Consider the following 13,560-nt stretch of genomic DNA (forward strand, 5'->3'; position numbering starts at 1 on the left):
GAATTCTGTGACATTCCGCAGTAGCTGTATTTGTGTCTGGCACGGAGGAGTGATCTTTCCTGGTTTCGTTATGTATATATTGCATGCAGGGCAGACAGTAAAAAAATAATAATAATAATAATCTTTTTCCATCTGGTCATGTTAACTGATGCCACCCCATGAGGAATGACATGATTGTTCACTATGTCGGCTGCACTGTGCAGCACCCAAAACACAAACATGACATGTTACAGTTGTCCCCTAATTCTTTCTTTCCCAGTCGTGACACGTTCAGTTATCTACGGTTATAACAGCCATTCATGTAATGTTGGGTTTTTGTGTGTGCTAGAAATCTTTCGGTTGTTGCAGCTGGAGCATTGACAGTAAGCTGGAGGCACAGCCAAGTCCCAAGTGAAGTCTGAGTCCCAAGTCATTAATGTTAAGTCTCAAGTCTAAATGTAGAACCCCAAGTCAAGTCAGAACAAATAAAGAGTCCAGTATCAATTGTATATTGGGGGGGGGGTCACCACAAAACAATTACGCTTAGGGCACCCAAATGGCCAGCAACGGCCCTGATTAAAACTGTGACTTTTTTCGAGTCTGACTTCAGGCCAGGTCGGTCATGTGACTGGAGTCCCCACCTAGTGATAACTTAACCAGCAGGAGTCTGTAATTGTGACAGGGGTCGAAGAGGGAGGTTAGGGGAGGAGGGAGAGAGAGAGAGCGAGAGAGGAGGGGAGGGCCAGGATGGACTGGAAGTGTGCCTCCGGCAGCATTTATAAACATGGCCCCTCTGCACACCTAAAGGGTCATTGTTTACATCCATCCATAGATGCCGTTTCTCCCTCTAGTAGGTGTCTGCAGCACTCTGACAGTGGGAGACCAGTAGATGAGAGGAAAACCAACTCTACCTCAGCATCAAACCTCGCGGATCTTAAACGACTGAACCCATTCCAGCAGAGAACATGTACAGCACCAGCTACTCCCGGGCCAAGTTTGGCCTGGAGGCCAGCCAGGCCCTCCGCAGGCCCACAGGCAAGAGCTGCGGCTACTACATGAGACTAGTCTTCCTCTTCTCCTCCCTGATCCAGTCTCTGATCATCGTCAGCCTGGTGCTGTTCCTCATCTACGGACAACCGGAGAAGGCTGCCGAGCAGAAGAGGGTCAAGGTCAGTTCTTTTGTATCTGTATTAATTAACACAGAAAAAATGATGTAAGCCTTTGTTATTATAAAGATCAGACCTCCTCAGTGAAAAAGGATCTTTCATGTGATTTCTTCATGCTCAGAAAGCCTGTGGCAAGATCAACCTGTGCCTTAAAGAGTAAATCCAGTTCTTTTGCGGCAGCGTGAAATCCACATTTGTCAGTTATGACGAGACTTCTTCTGACATCAGGAATGACACAGACTTAGCGTTGGCCTTTGATCTAATCATCAAAATCAGTGTGTGTGAAAGCAACATCAAGCAAGCATCACTCTAGCTTCCCTTCTTTCTTTGTCATCTTACAGCATTTGTAAACCTGTTAACATCTATACACATAGAGTGATGATGATGATGATGATGATGATGGATTATATATTGTGTAGGAGCTGGAGCGGAGCTACAACAGCCTGAGCGGGGACAACATAGATCTGAGGAAGGAGAAGGGGGAGCTGGGAGCTCAGCTTGGAACGTGCACGGCGGCCAACACTGCTCTGAAGAAAGATCTGGACAAGTTCAAGGCTGATGCCAACAGCACGGTCGTCGGGCTCCAGCAGAAACTAGTGAGTCGATTTCACCGGGCTGTCATAACTCATATGAATATTGATTCAGCGTGGACATTTATGGAACGAGTACCAGATGCATTTTATTTTTTATCGCCTCTATAATTATTCTCTAATTCTCTAAATAACTCTTAATTAGACTTTCAAAAAAAAAATATCTTTGTAACAAGAACAAATCATTTGTTTTTAACCATGTGTTTATTTGGCAAATTAAACAAGATGATTATTTCCTGTAAGTATTGTAGTTTTTCAAAGAGTCACCATGGTAGTAAAATATTACCCTCAAATCATCAATTACGGTCTAATGACTTTCAATCATGAATGAATGAAATGCAGTTGACTGCTGCACCATCCTGGAATAGAGATTTTATTAACTCTGTAAATGCTGTTTTTGTGCTTCTACAGATGCAGTGTGAAACAACTAAAAGGCTGGCTCTGACCCGCTCCCCACCTGTGTTAAACTGTCCCACCACCCCCATCCAGCCCCGTGTCGACCCCAATGCAGGTACCTGCTTTTGGGGGGAATTTACCATTTGACCAATACAGTGAAATGACTCTGCATGTTTGATTGCCTCATATCACTAATGAATACGCTAATGTAGATTCAAGTTGAACTGGATAGGAGATCATAGGACACAGCAAAGTCACAATGGGCTTAATAACAGTGCATTATATTCCCTGTTTTCTCCTGATGTCTCCAGGTGAGATGAAGACGCTGCAGAGCCTCAACGCCCAGCAGAAAGCTTTCATAAGCCTCATCGAGGCAAACTTCACCCAGGTGGTGGCTCACCTGAGCCACGAGAGGGACAACGCGCTGAAGGAGCGGGACACGCACCACCAGGACGCCATCGTCCTGCGCAGGGACAATGTCAACCTGAAGGACCAGCTCACCACCTACACCAGGTACTGTGTGTGTGGGGAGGGAGTGGTTCACCTGGCTGTCTATCTGTTTGTATGCGGACAATTTAGAAACAAATGCATGACGTTTTGTGTGATTGATTTTTGTCCAGGAAGTGCAAAGAGGACTTTGTCCACTCTCTGGAGGGCATCCAGACGGTGACCAGCAATTTCCTGCTGAGGATCAACAGCCTGTTCCCCCACCAGCTCACCTTCCACCTCACCTGCGAGAAGCAGCAGGAGCAAATGGAGAAGATCCGAAGCAGCTGCACCAACCTGTCCCGGGACGTGGAGGACAAGTTCCAGAAGTACTTAGACAACGTGGGCAACACGGTGGGTGCATGTGTGTGTGTGGTGTGTGTGTGTGTGTGTGTGGTGTGGTGTGTGTGTGGTGTAGGGTTTCTTCCTACCTTCCACCCAGTGCATGTTGGCCCAGGACATTATGATTGTCATTGTCATTATGATGAGGAGACTCATAGCCTGAACACGAGGGCTAGCGTAGCGAACTTGAAACTAGCCGATCTGAGAAGCAATGTTGGGAGAAGTAGATTCCTCTATACTGGGGGAGAGAAGTGGAACAACGTTTTTTTTTTCTTGCAAAAGCTTCATAGTTCACCAAAACATTTTATCCTTTAAATCTAAAATGGTTCATGGATTACATTCTAATCTAACAAACAGTCTATCAATTTAAAAGTCAAGCACGTTACCGTGGAAACAATTAAGCTTAGCCCAAAATCACAAATCAGAATGAGGGGGTCCCCGGTATATTTTCTATCTTGTAAGGGGTCCTTGGCTGAAAAACATTTGAGAACCTCTGTATTACTTGGTCGCAAGGTGTAGACAAAACCAGACCAAACCTGTTTTTTTTTTTTTTCATTTTACATAATAGGTTTATAGATTTTATTTTCCTCCATCCATCTATCATGGAAAATTGGAAAGTAAAAAAAATATTAAACTTTTATGTGACTCATAAATACCTAAAGTTCTCACAAATAGATAATTCTGATGAAATATTCCAGAGGTTTTATGGATAGTTAGAGGGCACTCCGGGGGGCCCCCAGGTCCTGGCAACTGACCCGGTTGCCCCTCTCTGTCAGCGGGCCTGCATGCTAGGATCGGCTCCAGCACTGCACTAAAAAGGATAAAGACTGAATGAATGAAATACTTTGACTTAAAGGTTTTGCTTATAGGAACTAGACTAGACCATATACAAGGCTGATTAGAGTTCAGCCTATTCTAGTTCCTGTCTGGCTGACCCTTCTTTAAAGTTGATGGAATATTCCAGAGGGCAGACAGCGCTGGGAAACCCGTTTCTCAAGGGAGGAAGTCCACGCTCCACACCGCGCATGATAAATCCAGCTAAAGAGACAGATGACCTCTGAGGCGAAGACAGGGTCAGAGCAGGGGTGACGTGTGTGTGTGTGTGTGTGTGTGTGTGTGTGTGTGTGTGTGTGTGTGTGTGTGTGTGTGTGTGTGTGTGTGTGTGTGTGTGTGTGCTGATGCAGCACAGTGCAGGCCAGGCCACTGCAACACATATCCTCAGCAAGGATATGTGTTTTCATAGTTCATTTTAACACAGCTTGACATTTGAGTACTGTGTATATATAGAGGCAAAGTGACCGCCTACTTCCTGCTTCAGTACTGTACCATAGATTTTTATCCGCTATTTATTTTCCCATAGACATTTCGTAAAAATGCTTATAAAAATAGTTTTACTTCGTCAAACCAAAACAGTTCAGCTATATTTAGAATCGGGAGAGACCATAGAACATTTCACTCGGACCAAAACCTTAAAAAAACGACATAAAAAATATTTTCTTTTGTAAATCCGCAATTTATTTTACGTTTTGGTCCGAGTGAAATGTTGTGTGGTCTCTCCTGTTTCTAAATATATCTGAACCGTTTGGTTTGAACAAGTAAAACTATTTTTTCTACGAAATGTCTATGGGAAAATAAATGGCGGATGAAAATGTCTGGTACAGTGCTGAAGCAGGAAGTGACGTTGAGTGTGTTTTTCAGTCATTTCCAAGCAAGAGAAATTCTGTGGAAATGTCCTCAAGGGGTTTTCCTGGCTCAGAATGGGCCTTTGGGGGATGACTACACACTTTGCACAACATGCATACTGTCGTGCGTACATGTAGCATACATTTGACCATTTGGGTTAGTGTCAGGGTTCCAGCCACTCCAACATACAAATGTGATACTTTAACTTTGAAATGATCTAAATTGATACAGTAAAAAACAAAACTTGATTTTGAGTAGGCTAGTGTGTAGTCAGAGTTGTCCTGATCTCAATTATATCAGACAGTCATTGTCAGAAATTATGGAGCAATGTGTTTTTACAGCACCCCACGTTTTAGAAAGGAATTCAAGTTATAAATGTGGGACTTTGAAATTCTCTAAAACGATAGAGTAAAAAAAAAAAAAAAAAAAAAAAGCTTGATTTTTAGTTAATATGCAGTCAGGGTTGTCCTGAACTCAGATATATCAGGCCTTTGGGGGGGTGGCTAAAACTTTGTTTTGTTTTGGAGGGGGGCCCCTGGCATCACACCAAAAAAGTTCTAACTTAAAGGAACACTCCGCCCATTTTCAACCAGCTTTGTATCATTAGAACATCAGTAGTATATCAGAAAACTACTGATGTTCTAATGATACAAAGCTGGTTGAAAATGGGCGGAGTGTTCCTTTAAATAATTAGAAAACCATTCATCTGCCTATAGCCCCCTGATTCAGCATTATATACAATGAAACATCATTAGCAATTGATCAATGTCACAGGCCTTAGACAAATGATGTAGAACAAAACATTCACAAGATTTACAAGAGACAAACTTTTCTTTTTCTGTCAAATTGCTTCAAGTCACGCGATCCACGTGCATCCTATCATTGACACTGGATCCACGCAGCGCTTCTCTCTTCATTGACTTGTAAAACATGAACCAGTCGCCTCTGACTGTCCCTCAGGGAGCCATTGTCATCTTTGCCATCGACCCTACAGCACAGCACTCCAGTGTGTGACGTTGAGGAAAATGAACATTAACAAACACTTAACATTGTTCTGACATTCTACAGTCAGATAGACAGAAATAGATGCATAGTAAACAAAAAACAGCCACTATTGTCTGAGGGCACCATCTGGAAACACATTTTGGTTCATCCTGGGGAACCTCAGCAGATGATAGTCATTGTAGGTCGAGTCTCTTGTACATTACACGTGTCTCTCTCTCTCTCTCTCTCTCTCCCTCTCTCTCTCTCTCCCTCTCCCATCCTGCCTGTCACATTCCACATTGTCTACAAAAGCAAAAATGACATTTAAAACAAAAGTGGATTTTTTATAGTCTTTTTAACCCATCTTCCATCCAGGTGGCCTCCATCCAAGCCCGGTCCAGTCATCTGGAGGTGGAGACCATCCACCTGACCTCCAACCTGCAGAAGTGTGAAGCGTCCGGCAGCAGTGCGGCCACCGAAGCCAGCAAGCTGCAGCGGCTGACCCAACAGAACCATGACAAACAGGTACGATCATTTACTGTGTGTGTGTGTGTGTGTGTGTGTGTGTGTGTATGTGTGTGTGTGTGTGTGTCTGAACGAAGCCAACAGGGTGCAGAGGCTGACCCAACAGAGCCATGACAAACAGGTTGACACGTGTGTATGGGTGTGTGTCTGAATGCTGAAATGAGAACAGAACATTTTACTCCATTCATTACTTTGGACTTTGGGTTCCTCTTTGCCACTTAGGTCCTTCTGATACAGTACGTGTGTGTGTGTGTGTGTGTGTGTGTGTGTGTGTGTGTGTGTGTGTGTGTGTGTGTGTGTGTGTGTGTGTGTGTGTGTGTGTGTGTGTGTGTGTGTGTGTGCGTGTGTGCGTGCGTGCGTGCGTGCGTGCGTGTGTGTGTCTGTGTGAGTGTGTGTGTGTGTGTGTGTGTGTGTGTGTGTGTGTGTGTGTGTGTGTGTGCGCGCGCACGCGTGCGTGCGTGTGTTGTACTGGACTGCACTTTAGATTTTTTTTGTGATTTTGTCTTTCTGTATTTCTTGTCTTATGACTAATTGATGTGACCGCTACGCTGCATACTCACACTAGGTCCAATTCCTTGTGTGTAATCTGATTACCTATTGTGGCAATAAAAGTCATTCTGGTTTTGATTCTGAAGAGAACTTATGATGCAAGATTTTTTTTTTTTTTTTTTTACACGATTCTCTGTTTAAATGAGATGTCTATGTATTCTGTTCAGATGGAGACTTTGCTGCTTGAGCAGAAGCGGCTGAGAGAGGAGAAGCAGCTGCAGACCGGCCGCCTGAATCTGAGAGAGAGAGAGGTTGAGACCCTGAAGGCCAGCTGCAAGGTAATGCATGTATGGGAGGTCAGGGGAACCTTGGGGGCAGATATAGTAGGTGTTTTTGTTGGGAGTGCACCAGTAAAACATCAACCAAGGCAGGTGAGAATGATGAAATATAGTGGTAACATTCATGATTTTTCATCAAAGGCAGTTGTGGACAGGTGGTTCTTTTATCCTACTAATGGTCGACTGGCTAAAGTGAGGATGTTGCCTCTCAACTTTTAATCCTTATTTTTAAATAATTGATGAAAATGATTCTTATGCATGGCAGTGGGTGTACACTCTCTCCAGTAGGGCAGCTGGTTGTTTACCACCTTGCTCAAAGGCACTTTGGGACACAATGGGAGGAGAGACCCATCTATTCCTCCACCCAGATTTTCCAAGCCAGTCTGGGGATTTAAACCGGCAACCATCTGGCCAAAGCCCCACCTGTTTAACCTTCAGCTTATTGCTGCCCTTATAAGACTGAACGTCTTGCAGCCAGCATATATACGTATATATATATATATATATATATATATATATATATATATTTACGCCCAGACAGTGGTCATAGAGACGACAGTGCAGAAAAGTAGAAGGTGCCTGAGTCAGCAGAAAAGAGGCATTTGAGGACAGGATGCACACAGCAGATAACAGGAGGAAACAGAAGCAGACTTTTTTTTTAAGTTCATAAGTTCACAAAATTCCCCCATTTAAAATGTTTTCTATCGTTTCTAGGAATGAGAGTACACTCATTCCTAGAAACGTGCTTTGTTTGTGTAGGTGTACACACACTGTTTGAGCTAGCTAGCTAGCCAGCAACAGTGTCGGATGTGAAATAATAATGATTGATAGCATCTCATCATGTGTTTCCAGCCTGGTGTCCCGAAACCTGCCGGACTACAGGCGGCCCCATATCAGAGCAAAACTCCAACGGTACACTGACGTTTTTTTTTTATTAGAATAGATACCCGTTAAGATTGCTATATACAGAGTACCGTATGTATGTACAGTATGTATGTATGTATGTATGTATGTATGTATGTATGTATGTATGTATGTATGTACGTACAAAGTATACTGTCAGTTCTATGTGCTGCAATCACAGTGAGTTCACATTATATTGTATTTTTTGTTAACTGTACGGTGCAAGAGATGGAAAAAAAGAGCACCATCTTTTATTGTAGTTCATTGACCGATTGTCAACGTTAATTCCATTGAATATTACGATTCTCAGATATTTAACCTCTTTGCTGCTTCTGATGCTTAATTGTGATGATTATCATTGTTCTCTCTCCCAGCAGGCGAGATGAAATGCACAGAGGAGACACAATAATCCAAGACCTTGGTGGTGAAGTGATCAACATCGTGCGGTTAAACATTTTTCAGTGGACGTTTGTATATATCTCTGTTGTTGGTCTGCGTATGCTTGGCTTAACTCTGACCGGAAATGGATGATTTATTGCTATTTTAATTGATTGCAATTGACTGAAAAAATTTGTTAAGATGTTATAAAGATTTTGCTGTGAAAAGCCTTGGTATAAGTCATACTCAGGGTAATGTAAAAATGTTCATGACACTGGTGTAAATAGTTTCTACTGTAGTGTGTGTGTGTGTGTGTGTGTGTGTGTGTGTGTGTGTGTGTGTGTGTGTGTGTGTGCGCGTGCGCATGTGCACGCGTGTGTGTTGTGAGTATAAAAAACAGAGGAAAAGCTTATTATGATTCATGATTGAATTAAAATGGAGTGAATTTAAATTAATAAACCGTTATCTGTACATCTATTTTGTCTGAGTCTATTTCCTAAATATGAACTAGAATCATACATACATCATACACAAGAATCAGGCATGAGCAGCAGACGCCCGATATAAAGAGAATGCTCTTAAAATAGCAACATTTGTTTCCCAGTGTTGAAGTGTTCAGACAATAGGTGAACTTCCATGGCAGACAAATTCATACAAATATCCCCCCCAAGTCATAAACACGTCATCACACGTTTCTGTATAGAGATCCTAAATATATCACTTCAGTCCTCTCAGCTGTAAGAAGATTTAGATTTTAGACTAAAGAATGTGAGAAATGTGGCAGAAATGCAACTAGAAGCAGGACCTTTTAATGATGTGCGTTGTGTTGTGACTGGAAGCCAAATAAAAAATATATTTTTTTGATTTTTTAATGGGAAATTTTACACATACAGTGACTGTGAAATCAAATGCTCTCTCTTTTTTACAAGCACCAACAAAGAAATGCATAGCAGCAAACCTGGGTTTTTTAGAGTGTAACATTGTGTAACATTTGAGTGGTCGTACCAGAGGGGTTGGACCGGGGTGCGACAGAGCAGCAACAGTGAGGGGGGTCCATACCAGACATGGTGTGCCAAAGCAGACTGCCACAGCTAATCGATATGTTAAGTCACTCTTCTTTGCAACACAAACGGTGATGCTGATTGTTAGTGCTAAGCTCACATGACAGTTCAAACAGTCCAAAATCCACGTTGTTCAATGATTTGTTCACTAACTATGACCAGGCCACAATAGACTCATCGTTTATTAGGAGGGGTCGAGCCTCGGGGATGATGGAGTCGAGGGGAAGGGATGATGGAAAGGATGTATGAGTAATTGTCTCAAGGAAGCAGGGATTGAGACTCTGGGTGGGGGAACTGCCTCGGCGATGGATGTCTTCATGGCTCCATCTTGTCCCCAGTGGTTCCTAAGCTGAGATGGAAGATGAAGGGGTTGGGTGGGAGAGATGAGTTTGGACTGAGACGAGAGCCAGAAAGGATCTTGGTTTGGGGCGTATAAGTAGGTGGAGCGAATGATTGAATCCAGGTGGAGTGAGTGAGGGCTTGAATGATTGAATGAGTAGTTGATTGTGGCCTGGCCTTGTTCCCCGAACTTTAGTTATAAATGGTATTATAACTTCATATAGATCAGAGCAATGGCTGGGGTGATAAATGTCCTCAGACAGATGTACAGACAGACAGACATTCTGTGATATAAGATAGTGAGTGATGTGTTGAAGCTAGCAGAGCTTCTATGTTAAATAATGTACCCCTAGACTACAAACAAAACAAAATTATATTAATGATATTTCCGTATGTTAGATGAACACATTCGAGACCCGAAAGCAGTAACACATCAGCAGTGGGTATGACATCATCAGTAACCACTGGCCACCACTCGACGATGATGACAAAGAAGTCATTCCTCTGGCCACCACTCGACGATTGTGGGGCATGTCATCGTCAGTGGGTATGACATCAGCAATTTGATGGATGGTGGATTGTGATAATCACAATGTCTATGACATCATCAGTGATCTATGACATCACTGATGATGTCACAATTCAGTCTATGACATCATCATAGACATTGTGACATCATCAACATCACCAGTGAATGTTGGTGGTGGTCGGAGGGGCCGTAGGCGCGAAATGGCTGCCACGCTTCCGTCAGTCTTCCCCAGGGCAGCTGTGGCTACATCACCCGTAGCTTACCACCACTGGTACGAATGGTGTGAATGAATAATGATTTCTGTGAAGCGCTTTGGGTGTCTAGAAAAGCGCTATATAAATCCAATCATTATTATTATTATCAGTGATTACCCAGGCTACATCAAATCCTTCCGTGCAGAGGCTTTTAAGTAGGACTGTGTCGAGATATACAAGGATGGTGCGGGTGGTGTTCCTCCATCCAGACCTGGGTATCGGTGGAGCGGAGCGGCTGGTGGTCGATGCTGCTGTGGCTCTGAAGTCTCGGGGATGTAGCGTGCAGATCTGGACAGCCCACCATGACCCCACACACTGCTTCTCTGAGACCCTGGACCCACACCTGCCTGTGGTGTGTGTAGGTGACTGGCTGCCCACCAGTGTGTGTGGCTACCTGCATGCCCCGTGTGCCTACCTGAGGATGATCTATTTGACTCTGTACCTGGTCTTCTTCAGCGGGCTGGAGTATGATGTGATCTTCTGTGATCAGGTGTCGGTGTGTATGCCGGTGTTGAGACTGTCCCGTCACAGGAAGAAGGTTCTGTTCTACTGTCACTTCCCAGACCAGCTGCTGACCCAGAGGAAGTCAGCCCTGAAGAAGCTTTACCGCGCTCCCATCGACTGGCTGGAGGAGCGCACCATTGGCATGGCTGATATGATTTTGGTGAATAGCCAGTTCACTGCAGCGGTCTTCAGGGACACATTTCACAGTCTAGAAGGAGTCCAAACAGATGTCCTCTATCCCTCCCTGAACACCGTTACCTTTGACCGGCCCTCCAGTGAGGTGCAGCTGTTACCTGAGCGAACCTTCTTCCTCTCTCTGAACCGCTTCGAGCGCAAGAAGAACCTGGGCCTGGCCCTGCAGGCCCTGGCCGCACTGCGCGGCCACACAGTGGACGTTTCCCTGGTGGTGGCGGGGGGCTACGACGAGCAAGTGGCCGAGAATGTTCAACACTATACTGAACTGAATGAGCTAGCAGCATGGCTGCACCTGGAGGACTGTGTCGAGTTCGTGCAGTCCCCGTCGGATGCAGAGAAAGTGGCGCTGCTGCGAAAGAGCGTGGCGGTGCTCTACACCCCCAGCAGAGAACATTTCGGGATCGTTCCCGTAGAGGCCATGTACTGTTGCTGCCCCGTTATCGCCGTGAACTCCGGGGGTCCGCTGGAGAGCGTGGTGGACGGAGAGACGGGGTTCCTGTGTGAGCCCACCGCCGAGGCCTTCTCTGAGGCCATGGAGAGGCTCCTCAGGGAGCCCCAACTCCGTAGGGACATGGGACAAGCTGGGAGGAGGAGGGTACAAGAGAAGTTCTCCTTCCAGGCATTCTCAGACCAGCTGCACGGGTACATCCTGAGGCTGATCCAGTGAAACGGAGGCTGGGGCCGAGGCAGGAGACAGTCAGTATAGGTCCAAATCAGTGTAGGAATTTAGCCAAGGTCAAGGACAAAAATGCCCCCAAGAGTGCCCCTCAGGATGCCCCTAAAAATCGTGATCCAGGGGCAAAAATTTGTTTAATTAATTTAATTTCCATTTCCATCATAAATCCCACTGTGACATCATCAGTGATGTCATAAATCCCACTGTGACATCATCCGTGATGTCATAAATCCCACTGTGACATCATCAGTGATGTCATACATCCCTGATCCCACTGTGACATCTTCAGTGATGTCATAAATCTGACATCATCAGTGATGCTGGTCTCATTGGCCACACAGCAGCCGAGTTGCGGGCAAGGCTGCGCAGCGGCCGAGCTGCAAATGTGAGCTGCAGGGGCAGCTTAGCGAGCTGCAGGACGGGCGAGGCCACGAAGCGCCCGAGCCTAGGAATCGAGCGCGCGAGATTCCTAGTATCTATAAAAGGGAGAAAGTGGGCTGTTTGTTTCAATTTTTGTCCCACATTGGATGATGTCATCAGCAATTGTGATGCCACTGATGATGTCACAATGTTTATGACATGCGAAGTTGAGCAATTGAGTGCTGCGTGATGTCACTCGAGCACTCCATGATGTGATCAGTGCTGGTCACTCAAGCATTTGTGATGTCATCAGTGAGTGATGTCATCAGTGATGCAATTGTGCCCATACCATTGGGCGCATACCAATAGATCAGGCGAGGCCACGCCGCAGCCGAGCTGTGGTCAAGGCACTCGATGATGTCATCAGCGATGGTCACTCGAGCAGTTGTGATTTCACTGATGATGTCACAATGTTTTCATGCGTATAGCTGCAGGCGGGCGAGGCCGCACACTTAAAAAATACTGAATCACAATAAAAAAACAAAACTACATTATCCATCTCCTGTGTTTAAAGGACAGAATCTAAGTTGTCATAAAGTCTATACAGCAATGAATGGTAAAACCTGTAAATTTCCTTAAAAAGCTTTCATTAATAATGTATTTCTTATTTCTCTTACTATACATGTACTGTAGCTTGGAGCTCAGCCTGGTTGTGGTCAAACTCTTGGTTTTCACAAGAGTTACCATACTGTACCTATAATAATGAAAGTGAAGCTACATCGTCATTGTGACAGGAAATGCGTTTGAAGCCCTCTTTGTCTGTATTTCATAAGAAAATACATTAGATAAATTACCAGACTTTAAACAAAGGCTCCTCCATTAGTCATTAGTGAATGTCAGAGCTGCAGGTGAGTGAGTCTGCTGCCCCTTGTTCTCAGGAAATCCTGTTAACACACACACACACACACACACGACCCTGCATGGGACAGCTATAAATCAAAACCACAGGAAGACTGCCTGAGTTACCAGGCTAAAAGTACCACTCATCAGTCAGGCATGGACCAAACCGTGACACACCGCACCAAAGCTATTTGAGTCATGTCACAGAATTACATGGAAAATGCAGAGACTCGTGAGAAAAATCCCATATGTTATTTGTAGTCTAAAGTGTCTTTCATGAGAAAAGTCATCAAATGTACAATAGAGGATTTGTCACCATCAAACCAACCATTGTCATCACTACCGAGGAAAGTAGTGATCTGGCGCCAAGCCATGAACTGTGTGGAAAACAAAAATCAACAATCTGATCAATGATCACTGACTGAAAAGATCTGATCAATGATCACTGACTGAAAAAGACCTCAAGAGCTCGTTTGCTCCATT

The 13,560-nt window shown here is 44.5% G+C and overlaps 1 protein-coding gene and 1 pseudogene across 3 annotated transcripts; both read left to right on the forward strand.

Moving 5' to 3' along the window:
• The first annotated feature begins 887 nt into the window (after window positions 1-887).
• Window positions 888-8,652, forward strand: plvapb (plasmalemma vesicle associated protein b). 2 transcript variants are annotated; one of them, XM_083647934.1, is made up of 9 exons: window positions 888-1,148; window positions 1,565-1,741; window positions 2,147-2,246; window positions 2,443-2,644; window positions 2,752-2,971; window positions 6,002-6,151; window positions 6,868-6,978; window positions 7,831-7,890; window positions 8,256-8,652. In XM_083647934.1, the coding sequence occupies exons 1-9, from the start codon at window positions 945-947 to the stop codon at window positions 8,265-8,267; spliced, it is 1,236 nt and encodes a 411-aa protein (XP_083504060.1). In that variant the 5' UTR covers window positions 888-944; the 3' UTR covers window positions 8,268-8,652. The 2 variants fall into 2 exon arrangements, with proteins under 2 accessions (XP_083504060.1, XP_083504061.1); XM_083647935.1 differs by having other exon boundaries at window positions 8,259-8,652.
• Window positions 8,653-10,623: 1,971 nt separating this feature from the next.
• On the forward strand, window positions 10,624-11,808 carry LOC310786677 (alpha-1,3/1,6-mannosyltransferase ALG2 pseudogene; annotated as a pseudogene). The gene has a single exon. The product of its transcript is annotated as an alpha-1,3/1,6-mannosyltransferase ALG2 pseudogene (transcript).
• Window positions 11,809-13,560: the final 1,752 nt, after the last annotated feature.

Source organism: Poromitra crassiceps, assembly GCF_964638095.1.
Source record: "Poromitra crassiceps genome assembly, chromosome: 12".
NCBI lineage: Eukaryota > Metazoa > Chordata > Actinopteri > Beryciformes > Melamphaidae > Poromitra > Poromitra crassiceps.

What these genes read in the sequence shown, in the direction of transcription:
- plvapb (XM_083647934.1), top strand. Translation starts at nt 945, where the DNA reads ATGTACAGCACCAGCTACTCCCGGGCCAAGTTTGGCCTGGAGGCCAGC. An exon ending in CCGAGCAGAAGAGGGTCAAG is followed by an intron (nt 1,149 to 1,564) that starts GTCAGTTCTTTT and finishes TATATTGTGTAG; the next exon opens with GAGCTGGAGCGGAGCTACAA. An exon ending in TCGGGCTCCAGCAGAAACTA is followed by an intron (nt 1,742 to 2,146) that starts GTGAGTCGATTT and finishes GTGCTTCTACAG; the next exon opens with ATGCAGTGTGAAACAACTAA.